The 23,434-nt window shown below is 38.1% G+C and overlaps 1 protein-coding gene across 7 annotated transcripts in view; it reads right to left on the bottom strand.

Moving 5' to 3' along the window:
• The window catches only part of HERC1 (HECT and RLD domain containing E3 ubiquitin protein ligase family member 1), a 184,558-nt gene that overhangs the window by 68,102 nt on the left and 93,022 nt on the right, over positions 1-23,434 (bottom strand). For 4 of the 7 annotated variants that reach the window (XM_080659702.1, XM_080659704.1, XM_080659705.1 and 1 more), the window contains exons 26-36: positions 20,808-21,076; positions 17,542-17,757; positions 16,639-16,759; positions 16,003-16,240; positions 15,654-15,847; positions 12,043-12,198; positions 11,087-11,193; positions 10,444-10,554; positions 8,898-9,074; positions 5,131-5,370; positions 4,304-4,387 (exon numbers count right to left, since the gene is read on the bottom strand). In XM_080659702.1, coding sequence (XP_080515828.1) covers positions 4,304-4,387; positions 5,131-5,370; positions 8,898-9,074; positions 10,444-10,554; positions 11,087-11,193; positions 12,043-12,198; positions 15,654-15,847; positions 16,003-16,240; positions 16,639-16,759; positions 17,542-17,757; positions 20,808-21,076 — 1,913 coding nt within the window. The remainder of the gene's footprint in view (positions 1-4,303; positions 4,388-5,130; positions 5,371-8,897; positions 9,075-10,443; positions 10,555-11,086; positions 11,194-12,042; positions 12,199-15,653; positions 15,848-16,002; positions 16,241-16,638; positions 16,760-17,541; positions 17,758-20,807; positions 21,077-23,434) is intronic. The other 3 variants (XM_080659703.1, XM_080659707.1, XM_080659708.1) reach the window with 1 other exon arrangement.

Below are 23,434 nucleotides of genomic sequence, written 5' to 3'. Positions count from 1 at the left end.
CATGCTGTTGCAAATGATAAGAGTTCCTTCTTTTTTACTGCAGCATAGTTAGTATTCCATTGTGTAGATGTACCAGTTTTCTAATCCACTCATCTGCTGATGGTCACTTAGGCTGCTTCCAAATTTCAGCTATTGTAAATTGTGCTGCTATGAATATAGGGGTGCATATATCCTTTCTGACTGATGTTTCTGATTTCTTGGGATATATTTCTAGAAGTGGGATTATTGGGTGAAATGGAAGTTTCATTTTTAATTTTTTGAGGAAACTCCATACTTTTGTGAATGATCCATGTGCACTTGGGAAGAATGTATATTCTGCTTCATTGGGATGAAATGTTCTATAAATGTCTATTAAATCCATCTGATCCAGTGTGTCCTTAAAGTCTCTGTTTCTTTGGTAAGTTTTTGGAAGATCTGTCCAGGGAAGTCAGAGGGGTGTTAAAGTCCCCTACTATGACTGTATTGTGGTTAATCTCTCCGTTAAAGTCCTCTAGAAGTTTTTTTATATATTTAGGTGCACCTATATTGGGTGCATAAATGTTTACCAGGGTTATATCCTCTTGTTGGATTGATCCCTTTAGTATCATATAGTGACCTTTGTTGTCTCTTGTGATGGCCTTCATTTTAAAGTCTATTTCGTCAGATATGAGTATTGCTACTCCAGCTTTTTTTTATTTCTTTTCCATTTGCATGGAAAATTTTTTTCAATCCCTTCACTTTCATCCTGTGTGTGTCTTTTGTTTTGAGGTGGGTCTCTTGTAGATATCATATAGTTGGGCCATATTTTTTTATCCATTCAGCTACCCTATACCTTTTGATTGGAGCATTTAATCCATTTACATTTAGGGTTATTATTGAGAGGTACTTATGGCTAGGTTTCTCTCTCTGTTTCTTCTTCTCAGCAATCTCTTACAGCAATCCCTTTAGTATTTCTTGTAATGCTGGCTTGGTGGTGATGAACTCCTTTAGCCTTTTTTTGTCTGGGAAGCTCTTTATTTGACCGTCTATTTTGAATGATAGCCTTGCTGGATATAGTAATCTTGGTCTCAGATCCTTGCTTTCCATTACCTTGAGCACTTCATGCCATTCCCTTCTGGCTTGTAGAGTTTCTGATGAAAAATCAGGGTCAGCCTTTTGGGAACTCCTTTTCTCTTGCTGCCTTTAAGATTCTTTGTCTTTAATTTTTGGCATTTTAATTATGATGTGTCTGGGCGTGGGTCTGTTTGGGTTTTTCTTCTTTGGGGTTCTCTGTGCCTCCTGAACTTGTGTGACTTCTTCCTTTACCAGGTTAGGGAAGTTTTCTACCATTATTTCTTCAAACACCTTCTCTATGCCTTTCTCCTTTTCTACCTATTCTGATACACCTACTATTCTAATATTGTTACATTTCACTTTGTCCCACAGCTCCCTTAAGCCATCCTCCTGTTTTTTAATTGTTTTTTCTTTTTGGTTCTCTAATTGAGTGATATTTTCAACTCTGTCCTCTAATTCACTGATTCGAACCTCAGCTTCCCCTAATCTGCTGTGTATTCCCTTCCAATATGTTCTTTCTTTATCTCAGACTGTTGTTTTTTCAGTTACTATATCTCTTTTCATGCTGTTGAGCATCTTTAACATCATTACTCTGAACTGTTTCAGATAAATTTCTTGTCTGCTTCATTTATTTCTTCTTCTGGAGAATTCTCTAGTTCTTTCATTTGGGGGTTCTTTGTTGCCTCATTTTGGTTGTCTGTTTGGGTTCGTGACTATGTATTAGGTAGATCCTCTACACCTCTCAATCTCTAGTGCAGGACAGTGTTAAAGGCTGTTTCTGACTGATTGGATCAGGCAAAGACTCAAAGCCTCCAGAGACCACCTCCATCTACAGACTAATAGGATTCTGACTTGAATTGCCCTCAGTTGTGGTGAGAGTTTTATCAACAGGGTGGGGACATTATGCTAAGTGAAATAAGCCAGTCAATGAAAGAAAAATACCACATGATCTCACTCATTTGTGGATAATAAAAAACATTATAAACTGATGAACAAAAAGATAGAGGCAGTAAAGCATCAAACAGACTGTCAAATTACAGCGGGAAGGTTAGGGAGAGGTGGGGGAAATAAGAGATCAACCGAAGGACTTATATGCATGCATATAAGAATAACCAAAGGATGCAAAACATTGGGGGGTGAGGGCATGTATGGGAGTGGGGTGGGGGGGGGCAATGGTAAGATATGTACACATATAATACTTTAATAAAAAATATGTAAAAAAAAACAAAAAACAGGGTGGGGAATTTGCTTCTGCCTGGAAGCTAATTGTTACTTTTAATCTATTAAGTGGCCTCAGGGCAAGGTGTTTTCCAACAGGGTGTGTCAACTGTCTTCCCCCGAGGCAAGGCAGATGTGTATGTGGGAAAGATGTCCTCTGCTGTGTGAGGGAATGGCTCAGCCCAGGAAACTTGGAATGTCTGCTTCTGAGCTCTATCCCCCTAGTCCCCAGTCCTGGCTTCTACTCTCACAGCTCCAGTCCACTTCACCCTCCTTCTGCCAGAGCACAAGGTGGGTGGTGTTAGAGAGTAGGGATTTTTGAGCATGCTTACTACTCCCATTCAAGAGAGGCCGTGGACTATGCCCCAGATAGAGTTGTCAGTGCTGACACCAGGCCAGGCCTTGAGATAGTCTCATGGCCCCTTCCCAGCATGTAGGCCTTCTTTCATAAAACACTGTCAGCTTTCTGAAGAATAGGATGACCCTGTGAATAATGTCGTCAATGGCATGACTCTGACGTTGCTTGGGAAAAACTGTTTTGTCTTGGGTTACTTGCTCTGCAAAAACAGGATGTGGTCAATGTGCTTAAAAGTGGTCCTGCACAAAGGGTCTGGGCTGCTCTCTAGACTCCCTGTGTGGAGAAAGGCCGAGCAGTCGCTGGCTGGCCAGCTGGCCAGCCGGCCGGCTAATAAAGGCTCCCTAAATTTTAATTTGGTCTGGACTACAGTGGTCGTTCACTCGCGTTCGCTCCACAAGGAATTTTTGTGCATTGGCCCTTCAAGAGGGTGCCCAAACTTTCAGCTGCCATTCCCTGGCAGACAGCACCCCACTGCTTTTCACAGTTAGGTGTTATGTGGGTACCCTCCTCAGATTTGGTGCTCTTTGCTGGGGAGCCCAGCTTTGGGATTAGATCCCCGAGTTCTCAGTGACACCCCCCACAGCAGAGATCTCTCTCTGGGACTTACTTCAGTTGCTGTCTGTGGGAGCCTGGCTAGCCCTTTCGTGCCTCCACCCCTCCCACCAGTCTCTATGTGGTCTCCACCTTTGGTCCTTGGTTATCAGGGTTCTCTCCTGCCAGTTTTCCGTTGATTATTCAGGAAATTTTTTTGTATTTTAGTTGTAATTCCAGCTTGTTCCTGGGAGCATGTCCGTGTAGCATCCTCCTACTCTGCCACCATTTTTAATCTCCTAAACTATCTTATCTAATAAGAGGGAATATGCGTGCTCGCTTCGGCAGCACATATACTAAAATTGGAACGATACAGAGAAGATTAGCATGGCCCCTGCGCAAGGATGACACGCAAATTCGTGAAGCGTTCCATATTTAAAAAGAAAAAAAAAAAAAAAAAGAGGGAATATGCTAATTGACCATCACGCCCTCACAAAGATGGTGGCACCCACAGCCAATAAGGAGGGAGTATGCTAATTGACTGCCACGCCCTCAAAGATGGCAGCACCCACAGCCACAAGATGGCGGCACCCAGTCCTCAGCCCCGCCAGGGTGCCTGCCTCCAGAGTCCTCCAGTCCCCTCAGCCCCCCAGCTGCCCAGGGCTGGCCCAAGGTGCAGGCAAGCCTCGGATGGCGGCTGCCCAGCCACCCAAGGTCGCCGAGGCTCAGGTAACCAGGGCTGGCTGAGGCTTGCACTGCTGGCAGTGGCAATAGCAGAGGTATGATGGGGGCGTTGCCTTCCCCTGATCACCAGGTTGCCTCCTGCCCCTGAGGGCTCCTGGACTGTGAGAAGGAGCAGGCTGAGCCGAGGGACCCCCCTCCAGTGCATGAATTTTCATGCACTGGGCCTCTAGTGTTCTATAATTGTTATAATTGCACATATACTTGAAAGTTGACTCACTCTATTCACATTGTCAGAATATCAAATAACGCCTTAATAAAAAGCGAAGGCAATCTCTAAAAGAAATCTAACCTTCTTCTAGAATAGTAACTTACCTGAGCAGGAACTTTTAATGGTAGAAATAACTTATATTTATAAGCTCTATTTGATGTTAACAAGTATTAACAAATATTGTTTATGTTTTAGAGTTGAGGTTTCATTACCTTTTCCCCTGGGTTGCTACTATAGAACATCACGCATGGGTACAACTCTGCTGCATCAACATCTTCAAAAGCTAATTTTGGTTCCTATAGTGTGGCACAGATGATGAAAAGAAAAGGAAACAAAATATTTTTAAAAATTGATAATATCCAATCACATTAAGATTCAAAGCTCTTAGGAAACAGAACAAAGTTACTACAGCCAAATCTAAATTAACCTTACTAACCAAGGAAATTCTACATATAATAAATAATCCTAATTTGTTCATCTGTTTCAACAATGTTACTGAAATTTTACTATCTTTCTGTTGTTGATTTGGTGTCATATATATATATATATATATATATATATATATACACACATACACACACACACACATATATATATATATATATAAAACGCCTAAGCAGCTAACCAGCCAGTAGCTATGATGCACACCAACCATCAGGGGGTAGATGCTCAATGCAGGAGCTGCCAAGCTGTGGTCACTTGACAGTGGCAATTCTCGGGTGACACACCCAGAACCAGAGAGGAGGGAGCCCAATTCCGGGGCGCATTACCCAAGAACCGCCCTCTCACAATCTGGGACCCATCAGGGGATGTCAGAGAGGTGGTTTTGGCCCGATCCCCGCAGGCCAGGCCGAAGGGCCCCACCAGCGCACAAATCCGTGCACCGAGCCTCTAGTAAATATATAAGAACCAAAAAGTATCAGAGAAAAGGCAAAGAAGAATGGATAATCTATAAACTGAATAACAAGCATCTGAACAACTGATTTGAGTGTAAATAAAAACAAGAAAACATGCAATGCTTGTGAATGAGTTTTAGTACCTCTCCATTTTTCCCAAAGGAAATGGTCCTGGCTTCCATATCTAACACACAGGTAATGAAATCTCCTTGAGTAAAGCTGGACAATGTCAGAGTCTGTTCTCCATTGTGATAGAGGTTACCACTATAGGCCCGATAGAGCCACATATCCGAGGTAGTACGGTGGTTAAAGTCATGTACTGGCCAACGAGAAACTCCAACACACGTGCCTTCATTACCTCTGTTTTCCTTCACAATGTAAAACTAAAATGAAAATGGTAACGTTCACTAATATTAAAAAACCTGTTCATATACTATTAACTGTATAAATCAATACTGAGGAATATATTTATAAATAATATTTATCCGTTTATGGAAACCTAAGTTTATTTTTAGACCAAGTGAAACTAATATATGAATAAAATTAATTCCATAATTTTGTAGAGATTTTTCAAAAAATTAATTTTTACCTTGTAGAACATTTAGTCCTTATTATATTAGTTTCAGGTATACAGCATAATGGTTAGACATTCGTATAACTTACAATATGATCCCCCCAATAAGTCTAGTACCCAGCTAATACCATACATTGTTATTATAATATTCCCTAGCTTGAGTACTTATTTTAAATAAGCAATTTTAGCTTACATCTTAATTATGAAGCTGAGGAAGTATATCTAATTCAGAAAATTATTAATGGGAAGCTTCAATTCTTTACATACAAATTTTCTAACAACTCTCGTGTATACTTCTGTGCAGAAAAGAGTTAATATAGCAGGCCTGAGACCGCTATCTTTAAAAAGGCATGCTTATAACACAGGCCCTTGGCTAGTACCTGGGAATTCAACTGGTAAAATGTCCTACATTGACACAAAACTGTCCCAAAGTGGTAAGGGTGGCCTAGAATGTTTGAATAGGCAATGTGGTTTATGCTGAAAACTGTTTTCTTTCTGGGAGTCTGGAATTTTGGTACATGACAGGCAGAGCATACCTTCATGACCAGCCCCCAGTAGAAATCTTAGGTGTTAAGTCTCTAACGGCCTTCCCTAAAACATCACACACATGTTGCTGCATTTTGTTGCTGGGTAAAGAGTGTGTTCCATGTGACCTCTCATAGGAGGGAGAGAACATAAGAAAGCTTGCACATGGATTCCTCCAGATTCCACCTGTCTCTTTTTCCCTTATGATCCAGCTATGTGTCCTTAATAAAGAAAGTTATAAGAAATCTTAGTCATAAGTACAACTACATGTTGAGTTCTATAAGTCTTTCTAACAAATCTTTGAATATAGGGATAATCTTGGGGGCCTCCAACACAGTGATGGCAACCATAAGATTCACTCAACTCCAACTCATTAAAATATAGTTACAGTCTGACTTGGGGAAAAAAGAGAAAAAACTCTGGTGCCTGATGGCTCGGAGTTACACCTGTTATGAAACAGCAGGTGAGTTGCTATCTGTTGTGAGAGGTAAAAGTTACCTATAGATTAAAAAATAACAGATCCATCTCAAAAATATGCACTTCGGGCTGGAAAATCATCAGCCTCTAAGGGCTGGCTTGCTGGATCCCTTAGATACTTTTGGCCTTCTAGCTAGAGTGAGAAAAAAAGAGAAGCCAAGGAAAAATTTGTTGTTCTTGACTCTAGGCAGGAAAAGAAAGGACCCAAATATTCCAACAAATAGACTTTAGATGGGCCAAAGAATAAATATTAGCTTGCAGTTGCTCTTTCCTCCAGGTGGCTGGGGAAGAGTTATAAAATCCCTGAAGGTGCCCTGGCCGGTTTTGCTCACTGGTTAGAGTGTTGGCTCTTGGACTGAAGGATCATGGCTTCAATTCTGATCAAGGGCAAGTACCTCGTTTGCAGGCTCAATCCCCACCCTGGTCGGGGCACGTGCACAAGTCAACCAACGATGTGTCTCTCTCACATCAATGTTTCTCTCTTTCTGTTTCTCCCCCTCCCTTCCATTCTCTCTTAAAAAAATAAATAAATAAAATAAAATAAAGAATATCCTTGGGTGAGGGTTAACAACAACAAAATCCCTGAAGATGAGTTTTGGGTAGACCAAAAATATGAGAACCGTGTGCTGCTTTTTTCTCCAAAAGAGAGGAAAAAGGGTATTAAATCAGTTTCTAGGGCTAGAGCAAAGCTTTAAAAAGATTACAGAAAGAAAAAGAAAAGAAAAAAAGCCATGCCAACTATTTTCTTTAGTTTAGATACAATCACTGCTACAGCAGTGCCTCTTGTCCAATCAATTAACCCTATAAAGGGTAAATTTACTGGTAGGAGTTTGAGTAAACTTGGGATCTGAGCGGAGGGCGGGGGAGAAGGAGGGGGGAAGGGGAGTAAAATTTAAAACAGCTGTGTTTTATGGCTACTGCATCTGTATGTATGATTAAAATGGATGTAAAATGTTATAGGCTTGTAACTTCATAAATGCTAAGAGATCATCCTGATCAGTTAAAACTGCAAAGAAAAAACATGCTCATGGGACACAACCTCCTTGTTTTTTTGTCACTTGTGGGTATACTGGAATTTAAACTCTTTAAGTATTAGAAATAAAACAGGTATCCATAACTGATGATTTTTTTGCTATGGTTTTTGTCTATTGGAGCCTCTGGAAAAAGGGAGACAAGTAACAAGAATAGCAATCTCCAGATGAAGACATTCAGATATATTTTTAGAGTTGTAAAAAGAAGTTTTTAGTTGCCAATGAGTTCTTGTAAAATCAGATGTCTGACCCTTGGAGGTTAATGATTTTTCAGCTTGAAGTGCCTTTTTTTTTGAGTGGGTAAATTTGGACTCAGACTGACAAGGCTTAAAAAGGGCTTAGGAAAGCCTTATCACTTGGACTTAAAAAAAACAGCTATATGGCACATCTAGGATTTCTTGCTGCCAAAAAAAGTTGCTAGCTTTTTAGAATCCTGAATTCACAGATTCTAATTGCCTGGACCTCACTCTAAGTTAAAACCTGTTACTGTCTGCTATGGGCTGTTTCAACCCAACATGAACTGTGCTCAACTAAAGGCCCAATGGACAAAACTCAAACTCTGGGACTATTGCAGATTTAGGACTTCTCTCTGGTGTCATAAACTATGAAAACATCATGGATTCTGGCTGGACTGTCTGGGTCTCTTGCAAATGCCCCTGGGAAAGGGCTTAATCTTAGATTTCTGATATAGAAACTGATTACCTTCCTAACTTGTGATTCTTACTGAAAGCTGAAAGTTGAAAGATGGTATACCAACCACCACAGGGTGTATGACCACTCTGATCACTCTTAACAAATTAGACTCTTCACCTCTTCTTGGGAATTTCCCACTGCTATTGACTTATTATGTTCAGCTTTTTGGTTTATTTGCTTATATCTACATGTCTCATCTTTCTTCTGATATACATGCCTTAGTAGATGAAGCTCTTCCCAGAAAGAGATTGATCTTTTCTTAGGCTGCTCGCTGGATAAATGATTATGATAAAAGGAGGTAGAAAATTTGGTAAATCTATTTTGAAACATTTTTTATTTTTTTATAATAATAAATTTGTATTAGTTTTTAGAGAGGGAGGAAGAAGTAGAGAGGGGAAGAGAGAAGAGAGTGAGAAAGAAACATGAATTGGTTGCCTCCTATACACGCTATGTATATCCTTCACTCACTTTCCATTATGTTAACATATTACACGATAGAATATTTACATATAATGGTTTTTTAAAAAGTAATTTCATACATTTTTTTCAAAAGAACCTGGAAAAAGGACTAAAATACAAAATGCTAAAAACTACTTGCGAGTCTACACACCTTCCACTGATAGCAACCAGAAGTTACTCCAGTTGATGCCAATCCATATCCTTTTCCTCCACTGCCATGAGTTAATATCTGTCCATTCTCCACTAGGCAACATTGAGCTTTCTCTGGGTCAAAGGATACTTCTTGTATAGGGAGATTCTCATCTTCTTCCTCCAATTCTCCCTGCTTCTATCAGAAAGGAAGCTGGGTCAGTATTATGCAGTAATCTAGATCTCGGTTAATATATATTCTAAAATTGCTTGATTTGAGCCTACAAATATTTATTAAGTATCTACTGCATACCAGTTACTGTGTAGGCAATAAAAACACAATGATAAATATAGCACGATCCCTGCCCATAAAGAGCTTACAGCACAATTAGGGAACAGAGAAATAAATATGACCAATATTGTAGCCAAGACAGTAACAGAAGTTACATAACAGGTATACAGAAGCAACATAAAAGTTTAAGTATCTAACTATGGTTGGAAAGGATAAGTAAGCATTCAAAAGAGAATAACTTCCAAGCTGAGTCCTGAATGATAAGGCATTTAGCAGCTGTTCAAAGGAGAGAAAGGCATTTAGGGCAGTATGTACAGCATGTGTCAAAGTATGAAGGTGCAACAGAATTCATCAATTTAAAGTAATTGCAAGCAATGTAGAAGTTCTGGAGGATGAGATTAGCAGAAAAGGAGACTACAAAGAGAAAATGAAACAAAAGCATAAAAGGCCTTGAATGCTATTTTAATATTAAATTTTAATCCCAAGAGATACTCCAACACTTAGATTAAATAGAAGAGGAAGAACCAATAAAAGAGAATGGTAAGAAAAGGCCATTTTACTGAGACAGAGGGAAAGCCAGAAAAAGTATGAAATCATGAAAACCAAAAGAAGAATTAAAGTAGTTTTAGATGGAAGGATTCAAGCTATTTAGGAGGTAAAATCAATAAGGCCTACTGAATACATGGACAGAGACGTTAGGAGATGTCTAGAGTTCCCATGAATTCAGGGGTAAAGGTTTGAGGGGGAGATACCTGGGCTAGCATTTAAATTTGGAAGAGGTAATGCATATAGGATGTGACTGACACTGCGGGAAAAGCTAAGGATAGAACCCTGAGGAACACCAAAGTCTGGGATGAAGACAAAGAGAAAGTGTCAGCAAAGGAAAGATGCCTCCAAAAGGAATCAAGAATTGGCAGAGAATAGATGAAGATCTGGGAGAAGGTAGTGTTCTGAAAACAACAGAAGGTTAGAGTTTCAAAAGGTCAAGTAAGACAGGGACAAAAAAATGTACTGTATTTAGCACTTAACACTTAGCTTTGTCATTTAATTTCCATACTTTGATGGAAGATAAACAATTGGGTTGAAGAGATAATGAGAAGTAAGGAAGTGATTGAAACATGTATAAGAGTACTCTTCTGAGAAGCTTAGCAATGTAGGACAATAGAGAAGATGTGGAGAGGAAACAGAATAACAAGGTCCCTCAGAGGAAAGGGAATCCAGAGACAGGATATTCACTTGTGCTGTCTAAAAATACCTTTTGGGAAAAATCGATTACCTGTAGTTTTATTTCTTGTTCTTTTTCCTTTATCTGAATAGCATGTTTGGCCTGAGCAATTGGTGTCTCCCACATACAATCTGACAGGAGGGAAAATAGGCGTTCAACAACCTATTTATTGAAGGAAAAAGAATAAAATTTGTAAAGGTAATTTTATGTTTAGGAAAAATAAAATCATTCAACTATAATACTAAGTCACATGTAACATTTTATTATATCAATGTCCTACAGCTACTTTGGGTGGTTGTAAGTTAAGTATCTTTTTTTTTTTTTTTTAAGAAAGAGTATTAACTAATTAGAAAGTGGGTTACATTGCCCTCATGTTGCCTCACTATATAGACTTTTGAATAGGCCACACAACCTCATCATTTCTCTATAGATGCCCAAACCTAGTAAGAAACTTCACAGAGTTTCCTTTCCTTCTGACCTTGTAAGCATTCACTATCCCCTTCTTCTTACACCCCATTATTTAATTTCTTTCTCCTTGCTTAGAGATGAAATTATAAGAAAGGAATCTCAGAAGTAGAAGTTTTGCTACTGAGAAAATGACACATTTACAACTGAAGAAACTCTAAGTTTAGATTTTGGTTGAATCATGTTGTAGATGTCAAAAAGATTTTATAACAACTTTAAAAATAGAAACCTGGGCCATTTGATCATCTTCTACACCAGACTCACAAGCTGGTAGCACAGCCTCAAGGACGTGAAGGGCAAGGAGCCTCGTTCTTAAGTTACCAACTAGAGGAATACCTGAGGGAGGAAAGACATTTTTTTATTACTAATGTAACAGAAATTGAAAGTTTAAATGAGCTTCTTGAAAAAATATTCAAGGCTGCTAAGCATTTATGGGTGAAATGGACTTCAACTTATTATCACAATAATTCTGGACTCTTCCCATACCCATACCCATGTGCCAGGTTACTGTGCTATGGATTTCATACACATTAATTTTGTTGAGCATCACAAACCCTACAGTATTATATCCTGATTTTACTGATGAGGAAATTGAAGCTCAGAAACATTAAGTAACTTGATGAAGCCACACAGCTCAGTAGAGGCAGAGGTAGAGTTTTAAACAGGTATGTTAATCTCTAAAGCTAAGATTTATCATACCCTTTCATTGCTTCTTCTCTTGACTGCCCTGACTGCCTCAGAGAGATTGTTAGGATTAATGGGAGTAAGCAATTTGTACTTTCCTAAAGTAAGCAAAATAAGAAGTGATAAGCAAAACACAGTAATCATATCATGATAAGAGAGAATGAAGAGATTCAGATTTGTATTTTGATAATCAAAATCTGTGCCAAATTATCATATTAAACAGAATATTTTCTGATTATTTTTATTACTGTAATCTGAACAAACAGGAACAAGTTCTCAGTTAAATCCATGATCTTGTCCAGGGCTATTTTCTATTATTAATTCCTATCAATTTTACTTCTAAAATTAGAGTTTTCTTTTCAACAAATAAGTACTTAGAAAACAAGAAAAAAAAGTCTTGAAATCAAGGTCAAGTATCCAATGTTGTTAAAGTCTGGCATTATCTGAATAAAATACATGTGATGTATAAAAATACTCTAAAACAAGACAAAAGTAATATACCTGCAGAACACTTCTGAGATGCTATATTCAGAAGCACTTCTGTCCACTTTGGGGAAGCCATTTTCGACTGAATTGCTTTTGAAGATACAACTCTGCGTAGAAAAACTAAAAAATCCCCCAGATGCAGTTCTGCTGCGTGTTGCTTCCTAAGAGCAGCTGAAGAATGAAGAGACAAGTTTACATTACAGTCAAAAGCCAACAAACAGGAAATAGCCTTATATAAAATAAGTTACATTTAGATTGCAGCAAGCAGAAACCTACATTTAACATCTAGATTGTCTGCTGAATTTTTACAATTTAAAGAACAGAATGGGGAAAAGACAGAAAATAAAGCCAAATTTAAAACATCTTTTACCTCTGTGTACAAGTGTGTTGCTAGAATAAAATATGTAAACTTGGTTTTGTATATATTTTAATGTTATTCTATAAAACAATAGTTCTCTACCCAAGTCTAGAGTTCTACTGGACAGAATTAGTGGAAGATGTATGAAAAATTACATATGCATGTGTATATGACTAATAAGAGAGTTCATAAATTTAATCCCATTTTCAAAAAGTTCACAATTCTGCCCCATCAGCAAATTAATAATCACATCTTTAAAAAAGATTGTATTTTCAGATTCTACAAAGAAGCAAATTTCTAGGTCTGATTCTGGTTTGCCTGAGCTCAAAATCTGTAAGATTTTTCACACAAACTTGCCCTAACCAAACTTCCTAGTTTTCCCACCAGCATCAGCACCAACCTTTCTCTTGTCTCATAGTTTCCCTCCACCCTCTGCATTTTGAAGCCAGAGAACCATCTGTTTTTCCTGTAATACACCAACCTTTAATACCTCCTTATCCTGGCAAAGTCCCACTCAGAACCAAGGGAAAGTGTGCCAGTGGGGCAGCTGCCCAGAATGTCAATCCCCAAGGGGCACTAAAACATGGAAAATCTTAATAATTTGAAGACAATTGTATATAGTACTTCTTTCAGGAAGATCCTGTCATATTCAATTAAGGAAAACACAGACAAGTCACTTGTGATAGATAATTAGATAGATAGATAGATAGATAGATAGATAGATAGCGATAGACTTATTGATTACTGGCCATCTAAGCATGCCCCTTCACACCCCCTCCAAGCCCCGCCACTAAGGGGCATGCTTAGATGGCCAGTAATCTATCTTCACAGATGTCTAATTAACTAGAGGACTTACGTTTTACTGAGATGGGTATGCAAGTCCTTGACTAAACTGCTAGGGACAATATGAGGGAAAAAGCTAGTAACTCCTCTACATTTCTTCTACACAGTATCTACCTCCTCTTTACTTAAGTGTTAAAAAGCAAATATTTTTTATAATATTAGTTTGAAGAATATAAAATTATTAGCCTGCCCTGAGTACCCACATATGTCACTCCAACATATTCCTTCAAAGTCAAGTTCAATGAACCTTTCTCTTTTGGTGGAGATGCCTGGGAGTATCTCTTTTATGAGGCATCCATCCTACCCAACCCCATACTCCCAGCAAGTATTTCTATAAGACACTAAATTAATTTAATTAATTAATGCCTAGAGACATCTATACTAATAAAAGGGTAATATGCTAATTAGACCAGGTGACCAGACATCTTCTGGACATCCGACTTCCTTCCGGACACTTAGGGGGTGATCAGGCCGGCAGGGGGGCAGCTGGGGAGCAACCAGGCTGGCAGGGGGGGCAGCTAGGGAGTGACCAGACCGGCAGGGGGGCACTTAGGGGGATATCAGGCAGCAGGCAGGCAGGCGAGCAGTTAGGAGCCAGCGGTCCCGGATTGCGAGAGGGATGTCCCTGATTGGAGAGGGTGCAAGCTGGGCTGAGGGGACGCCCTCCCCCCCCTGCACAAATTTCGTGCACCGGGCCTCTAGTTATATATAAAGCTGGTTGATAGAACTTGATATAATTTGTGTTTCATTATCAATAGTACATTTGAAATGAAGGATACACCTTTCAATTAAGAATTTTAGAGGGCAGTCTGCCTCTGAATACTTGGCCAGCGCTGACTAGAATAAGACTCACTCCCAGCTATCCCCATAAATCAAGAGGTGCAATGGCCTTCTCTCCAGGATGACGTAAGGGAAGTAGATGTGTATTCCACCTGCTGAGATTGACTCACAGAACTGTTTCATTCTTTTCTGGATATGGGAGGATCCAGTTTTCTTGAGAACCAATAGGCTGAGAAGTAACTCTACGATGTATTCCCTGCTGTCCATATGTGCAATACTCAGCACAGAATAGCGAGAAGCTATCACCTTAACAACCCTGTATCTACCACTAGGTCGCAGGAAAACAGGAGGTGGAATTAAATGCTTGTTTTTATTTTATCAGACCTTGTGAGTCTGTATATGCTCTTTCTATAAGCACCACACTTTTTATATAAATCGGGAGAAAAAATTTGCCATAGGTTCAGTCTCTGAAACTAAAAGCTAGTCCTTAATCAGACTCATACATCCTCCTAGAGTATGACTTAAGAGATTTAGCTATTTCTTATGAGTTCCTATATTGCACTATAATTATTCTATAATTATTTGGTTACATGTCTGCCTCCCTTGTTACCCTAAAAGCTCCTTCAGAACCACAATAGTTCATCATTTTTGTAATCCCAAGTAATTCCCTCTATCTACCCACCTATCTATATAATTTAAAGATATTGGAATATCATATTACAATATTAATATCTATTGAGCTCTCACTATGTGACAGACACTGCTCTGTTTTACATGTATTACATTATTTAATCCTCATAACAAGCTTAGGTGATTGGTTCTATTATTCTTATTTTAAAGATGAGGGAATTGGAGCACAGAATGGCTGAGTAACTTGCTCTCTATGCATCCATCCATTCATCCATGCTTCATTTTGTCTGTGTTATCTATGTATCTATCTAGCTACCCCTGGAGTTTATTATGGTAATAAGGTATGGTAGTTTCACACACATTTTTAAATAAATGACCAATTTTAGACCTTTATTTCCTTAATTATGTAACATACATTGGGGTGGTTCTATTCAGGGTTTAATTAATTTAATTTACTGAAATACAATGTTCAATATAGTTTTTTAAAGCTATGAGTAGATGATCATATGACAGCAATCAAAGATTAAATGGCTAAGGATAACAAGAATCTTTTTAGTGACTAGGGTACAGAGCAGCTAACCAAGCTAGAAATTCAACTCCTCTAATTGTAACCTAGCTCCCAAATAATAAAACCCTTGGTCCTGGGGAAAACTTCTAAGTCAAAAGTATTAGAGATGAGTTGTCAGGATCAGATGCTAAGAAAACATATCCTGGGGAAATCAGTCACCTAGAACCTCTCTAGGTTCTTGAACCAGGACAGCCAAGGAGACACTGAACCTAGAGAGTAAGCAATATGGTCACCACATCAGATTTAATGGACTCTAAAGAAAGGTTTAGTCAGAAACCCACCTATGTCATACACACTGGTATAGAAAAGGGGTTTCTAAATGAACAAATATAAATCCTTTCAAGCCCACAACTGAAAAAAGTATACATTCTAATGATATGCACAAAATGGGGACTCAATAAATGCTTGTAAATAATGACAGGAAAAAAAAGGGTTTGTGATAGATACCTCTGAAATCTCTCTTCTCAGTTTCTCCACTGGAGTCAACTTTTTTTTCTTCTTCTTCACCATCTTCTCCTTCCCCTTCTCCAAAAGAGGCCATAAGTAGTACACCAGTTTGGGATAACAAATTCTTCAACTGACTACAGAGTAGATCCAACAGAGATTGAACTACCTTGGGGCTCAGTTTATCGGCATAGGTCCTACATGAAATAACAGGAAAAAAATAAATGGTAATAACACAGAAGGGCAAATGTTATACTTAAACACATAAAGGAGATTAGGAGAAAAGTGAAATTACTAAAATGTGAAAATACCAGACCCAACACAGTTCTATCAAGACATCTACAATGCTCACCCTGTAGTGATGGCTAGAATCTGGAGCAATCTTGTACTAGCCACTTTTAAAGCTGTGCTAAGCTGAGAAACACCCGTCTTTGGCAATAACTGCAGAGGTTGTCCTAGCATAGTGTCTGTGCCACATAACTGCGATAATACGTTTAGCAGACCAGTGGAAATTGCCAAAGAAACATCCACTGGTTGATAGTGAACACTCAAAGCGAACACTGTAACCAAAAGAAGACGCTGCTGGGCCTCTAAAAAAAAAGAAAAGAAAGACAATTGAGAATCTCCTTTTAATTAAATGAAGCATTTACTAAAATGGACTATATTCTAAAATATAAATACTAATATGGAATATTATTACATTTTCAAATATTTATTCTTTACATGTAAGTTAATCTACTAATGTCAAACACAAGGTATCTATAATAATAAAAGCATAATATGCTAATTAGACCAGATGTCTTTCTTGCCATCCTTCCTTCCAGACAAAGCTGCAGTAGGCAGGGGCCAAGGCAGAGGTAGCCGCTGCGGCAGAGGCCAAGGCCCTTACACGAATTTCATGCATCAGGCCTCTAGTCTAGCATAACTATCTAGCATAGCCTTAGGCAAAAATAATTTGCATCCTGTATTTCCAGGGGCAGTTACTCACCAATGTGATGTTTGTTTGCTTGCAGGGCTCTCTCCAGGGTAGCAGACAATTGTTGATAAATCTTATGCACAGCCACCTGGATTTCAATCTGTATGTTTCTCTTAGCTGCTCTGATCCCATCCTGAATTATAAATAAAGATTTACTTTTTCTATTAGCAAAAATAACGCCTCTTACCAAAATAAAAGTAATAGTCACTTTACCCTTAGTCTAGCTATCTGGTAGAGCCCTATGGTGGTTTTTAATTATTTAGTATATTTCAGTACATAAAAGTTTTAAAATAAGTTTATTTTTAAATTGATAATTCCTAATTCTATACAATCTTTCTCCTTTCTCACAAAGCATGTATTCCTCTATAAATATGAAAGATAAAAAGATAACACTTAAATTTTTTTCAAACAATCTGAGAATCTAGACAGAATGATTAAGTCTAAAATGTAAATTCTTAAAACTCATCCTCCCAAACACCCTATCCCAACTTAGATCTCTTTCTACCAATTTGGCTAAGGGTTAATAAAACTAAGCCAGCAGAGAATCTGAAAGTACAACAGTGCTATGGCTCACCTAATCCCAACTATAATTGGTTTCAGGAAACGAAACCAATGCAATATCTTTAAGAGTCATCTAAAAGTTTTTTTTTAATATAATTATATTGATTTTAGAGAGGAAGAGAGAGAGGAACATCAATGAGAGAGAATCATTGATTGGCTGACTCCTGCATGCCCTGACTGGGAATCCAAACCATGACCTTCCAGCTCATACGTCAATACTCAACCACGGAGCCACACCGGCTGGGCTAAAAGTCTATATTTTAAAACTTCAATCTTAAACCCAAAATTATAAAACTGGTTTTGTAAAAAGATAATTAAAATCTGAATATACTGCAAGGTGTCATCATCACCTACCTGATAGTGATGCAATCGGCCACTCTCTCCTTTGGCTCCTGCGTGTCCAACAGTGCCTAAACCAAAACACCCTGCTAGAAACTGCAGCCTCACAGATGTGAGCAGTGTGGATGACTGGAAGCCTGAGCTCAACCTGCTTCCTGCCAGAGAGATGCTACCTTTTTCCTCCATTCCAGACAACAGAATGAGGATCTGGTGAAGTGCCTCTAAACGAAGCTTGAGAAAAGTAAAATAAACATAGGTTAGAGTTCTTCACTGAACTGAGACACAAAGGAACTCTGCATGTCACAAACAATATATAGTACTACTGTAACCTACTCACAAAGCTACTGTGATGCTCATGAGATATATGTGAAGGTTTCAAAACTATAAGGTAGTATAGTTACTGCTATATTTAAACTTTATTTATAATACTCTAGCTCAAGAATTAGAAATATTTCCTTTTTATAATTAAACTTAGTGGGGTGACACTGGTTAATAAGATTATATAGTTTTCAAGTGTACGTTTCTATGACACATATCTGTATATTGCATTGTGTGTCCACCACCTAAAGTCAGATCTTTTCCATCACCAAATATTTGACCCGTTATCCTTTACTATCCTTTCCCCCTTCCCATACTGTTGTGTCTGAGTTTTTATCTGTTTGTTTTTTTGTCTATTTGTTTTTCTTGTTTGTCCATTTGTTGATTTCAGTTTTATATCCCACATATAAGTGAGAAGTATTTCTGAAAGGTTTCTCTGTGGTTCACTTCAACTTCTGACTCTATCTCCCCTAGAAGGACAATACCTATCACTGTAGTCAATCAGCCTAACCCTCTTCTTTTTTTTCCCCAAATAATTTTACATTTACAGAAGAGTTTTAAAGATACAGAGTTCTTGCACATCTTCCCCTAATGTTAACATCTTACATTACTATGGTATATTTATCAGAGCTAAGAAATTAACATTGGGACAACACTACTGATTAAACCACAGACTTCATTTGGAATTCACCAATATTCCCATAATATTCCTTTTCTATTCCAGGATATCATATTGCATTTAGTTGTCATGTCTCCTTAATCTCATTTAGTCTATGACAGTTTCTGTCTTTTCTTGTTTTTCATGACCTTGACATATTACAAGAGCTATTTATGTACTTTATAGACTGTCCCTCAATTTGGGCTTGCCTGATGTTTTCTCATGATTGAACTAGAGTTATGGATTTGGGGGAAGAATACTTTAGTCTTCTTTTAATATCAGAGTTACATGATATTACCATCTTATTACTGGTAATGTTACTCTTTCTTTTTAAATATATTTTTATTGATTTCAGAGAGGAAGGGAAAGGGAAAGAGAGACAGAAACATCCTAATATATAAAAAGCCAGGGGCCATCATGACCAAAACAACTGGACGGATGACTGAACAGCAGCCCGCATGGGGTAACCAGGCCGGCAGGGAGGTCAGTGAGGGACGACCAAACGACTGAACAGCAGGCTGCATGGGGCAACCAGGCCGGCAGAGGGGTTAGTGAGGGACAACCAAAGGAATGAACAGCAGGCTGTGTGGGGCAGTTGGGAGTGACCAGGCTGGCCGGGGGGGGGTGGGGGGGGACAGTTGGGGCAACCAGGCCGGCAGGGGGGACAGCAAAGGGCGACCAGGCCAGCAGGGGAGGCAGTTAGGAGTGATCAGGCCGGCAGGCAGAGGCAGTTGGGGGTGATCAGACCAGTGCGGGGGGGGGGAGGGGGGCAGTTGGGGGCGATCAAGCAAATAGGCAGGTGAGCAGTTAGGACCAGCGATCCTGGATTGTGAGAGGGATGTCCGACTGACAGTGATCAGGCCTAAACCAGCAGATGGACATCCCCCAAGGGGTCCCGGATTTGAGAGGGTGCAGGCTGGGCTGAGGGGACCCCCCGCTCCCCGTGCATGAATCTCATGCACCAGGCCTCTAGTCAATGGTAAGAGAGAATCACTGATCAGCTGCTTCCTGCATGCACCATACTGGGGATTGAGCCTGAAACCCGGGCATGTGCCCTGACTGGGAATGGAACTGTGACCTCCTGGTTCATAGATCAATGCTTAATCACTGAGCAACACTGGCCGGGTAGTAATGTTCTTTTTTTTTTTTTTTTCTATTTTTATATCTTTTTATTGATTTCAGAGAGGAAAGGAGATGGAGAGAGAGAGAGAAACATCAATGATGAGAGAGAATCATTGATCGGCTGCCTCTGCACATCCCCTACTGGGGATCAAGCCCACAACCTGGGCATGTGCCCTCGATTGGAATTGAACCTGGGACCCTTCAGTCTATAGGCCGAGGCTCTATCCACTGAGCCAAACCAGTTAGGGCAATGTTATTCTTGATCACTTGGTTCAGGAGATGTCTGCCAGGTTTCTGCAACATAAAATTACTCTCTTTTCATACTGCTGTTAGCCCTGAGTCACTAAGTCCAACTTACTCTCAAAAGGAGGAGGAGGTAAGTTCCAGCTCCCAGAGAGATGAGTATCAAAGAATTTATGGATGTATTAAAACTACAATAATTAATAAGTATTTTGAGGGAGATACTTTGAGGTTATGTAGACATCCTGTGTCTTCTTAAAGTTCTGCTCCCTAATTTTAGCATTCATTGTTATTACTATGGTGTTCTAATTTAACCCTTTTTAAGGGAAGACAAATGGAGCCTCTGAGAAGAGATAGCCAGTCTCACTCTAGTTTCTAGGAGACAGGAATTATGATTAGATTATCTTGTTCTAAAAGATGGAAAGTATTATGCTAAGCAAAATAAGCCAATCAGAGAAAGACAAGTATCACATGATCTCACTTATATGTAGAATCTAATGAACAAAATAAACTGACGAACAAAATAGATCCAGACATGCAAGTATGGAACAGACTGTGGAATCTCAAAGGGAAGATGGAGGAGGGTGGGTGAGTGGGAAGAGATCAACCAAAGAACTTGTATGTACATATGCATAACCCATGGGCAACAATAGTGTGGTTGGCCAGGGTGGAGTGGAGAGGATCAAAGGGGGAAAAAGGGGACATATGTAATACTTTGAACAATAAAGATAAATAAAAAAAGGAAATACCAGGTTAAAAAAAAAGTGTACTTTTCAAACAAAATATGCTGTTATAGTTAAGATAATGACATCAAAGTGTTCAAGTGGAGGAAAGAGGGAGGCAATGATATAAGAAAAGGAAAAGTTTTCCCCACAATTTTACATTCAGTGGTTCAGTTTAAGTTTCCACAGTCCCTCACAGGAGTAAATTATCAAAGACTTACTTCTGCCCTTAACTGCTGCTGTTCCATTGCAATGATGGAGGCCTGGGGACTTGTAGACATACTTTCCTCTGGCTCTTTAAAACCTGGGGCATTCCCCACATCTCCACTCACAAAGCTTACAACATTTTCAATCAAAGTGTGAACTCCCAAAGACTTGGTAAGATCAAAATCAGACTCAAAGGAGTAAGAGGAATTGCACAACCAGTCTCTGCTATGTTTCAGGCGAGCCCAAGAGTCGTTCAGGGATTCCAACTGACTGTGGATAGTACCTACATACAAACAGAACAAACATGCATCAATGGTAACCTAGTAGAGCATACAATCTGAAACTAGATGAGGGCTGAGTATTGCTACCATACCAACTGGTGAGAAATGGATACTTATGTTTGAATACATGCATGCATTAAGTGAATCTGAGCAAAATGCTTTTGTAAAAAATAACAAACAAAAACTATAGCAATGTAAGAAAATAAAGGGAAAGCCCTGTTTGATGTACCAGTATCTCTGTAAGCGCTTTAGCAACACGCTGCCACAAGAAAAAGAAAGGCAGAAGCTGCTCTCAAAATGCTTAGCTTAAAATGCTCTGCAGTATTAAACCAGACCATTATTTATGAACAAAAAGGAACTAGGCACTTAAGACACTGCTGCTAAGACCTACTAGTAATAGAACTTCATCTGATTTAACATATCATTGCAAAAAGTAAGTTAAGACTGTGCAGAGTGTCTACATATCTGCAATAAAACATTACCAAAAAATGAATATTGAAGGGCAAGTAAACTTACACAAAAAGGAGACACAAACATCACCCTTTGGGTTTCATTAATATAAGGAACAATTTCACTGTTTTATGTGCATATTTATTGCATGTTGTGAAACTCCTATATAGAGGAAGCAAAGTTTCACAGACAAGAATATGTAAGATTTACCATAAAATGACAGATATATAAAATAAATGGTTCACAGTAGTTGCAAACTATAATACCATTAGTTTTGCTAATGAGCATTTTCTAGGCTAAAATCTTTAGATAGTAAAAATGTTAATATGTTTGAATACAACAACTGTCCAAGTCATATGGCAATATTAGCTTTAAATAAATATAGCAATGACCAATTCCTACAGGCTTTGTCTTTTTTAATTTAATTGATCTCAGGTATACAAATCAGATTAGTCATAATCCTTGGCTCATGATATATTCTCATCATTGATCCATTCATGGCCTGCTTTTGTATTTATATTTATTTATAATAAATGTGAACACAAGAACTAGAAAACTAACAATAACTTGCATCCATCTGTTCCTCTTCCAACCCATCTCTCCCTGTCTCCTATCTAAGGTTTTTACTATTCCTAAGCCTGGTTTATCATTCCTTTGGTTTTATTGTTGTAAAATATTGTTTTATCTTCTACATACATAGATATATATACATATACATATACATATACATATACATATACATATACATATATATCCCCCAAAGTTTAGTTCTAGCTACTTTAGACTTTATAAAAAAGTATCATTTATATATATATGTACATATATATGACATACTCTTTTCATTCAATATTATATTGCTAATATTCATTCATACTACTGCATATAGCCATGGCTCATTTGTTTGAGTGCTGCATAATATCCTATCGTGTGAATATACCAAATTTCTCTATTAGAAATGTATCTAAAGGTATCCAATAAATTATGCATTACAAAAATTATATTTGTTACATAACTAGATGGAAAATATTTGGGAAGAGAACTACTTAAGCACTAATGCCCACGGAGAAAACAAAGTAACAAAATATTAATTGCATAATTTATTTTTGAATTATTACATTGGTGTCAGTAAAACCCCAGGACTGCAAAATCAAAACAGAAATTCGTAACAGGCAGCTAGTAATATAAGGTAACTATAAAATAATTATATACAATCTGCTAAATAATTTAGAATGGCAAAGAATATATGGTTTATCTGCCTTTCATGTTTTAGCAAGAATTCTTTTAAAATATTGAATATTCTGTTTTACTGAACATGAAAAATACCAATCTGAAAATTTCCCCAAATTACATAGCTAAATATTTTTTCATGTAAAATAGAAGAGTAAAACTCCAAAGATGCGTAATTAAGTAATTAATAATGTCACATATGTATAATTTTTAATTAAAAGTATTTAAAGACTAAAGTAGGGGTTAATGTAAAAAAAAATTATTTTCCATTTTCTTAAGCATCGCATATTCAGAATCTAGTTGTATCCTTAACTTACAAATTATAGTTTTTGGCTCATTGCATTGAGCTTGTTTGTTCAGTAAGAAAATTCAGAATAAAGTGTTCTGTTTTCCATCATTTACAAATCATTTTTCAAAATGAAAAAAAAATGTGCAATGAGTTAGTGTTAGAACCAAAGTAAAAGAGATCTTAAAGATTATCTTGTCCAATTTCCTTGAACTTGAGGAAAAAGGTGTTCAAGTAAACTGATCTGCTAAATTATTAATACTAATTCCTTAATTTTATAGGAGGTTGTCTTACATATTCCTGTTACCAATCAACTCACAAATCATTAACCCATGGAAATTTCAATTGCCTGCCTACACTAAGGTTTGATTGTAAAGAATATACAAATACTGAATTG

The sequence above is a fragment of the Plecotus auritus genome, assembly GCF_963455305.1.
Source record: "Plecotus auritus genome assembly, chromosome: 1".
In the NCBI taxonomy this organism is placed as follows: Eukaryota; Metazoa; Chordata; class Mammalia; order Chiroptera; family Vespertilionidae; genus Plecotus; species Plecotus auritus.
The sequence above is the reverse complement of the archived record's forward strand: the minus strand, read 5'-3'. Positions and strand labels throughout refer to the sequence as shown.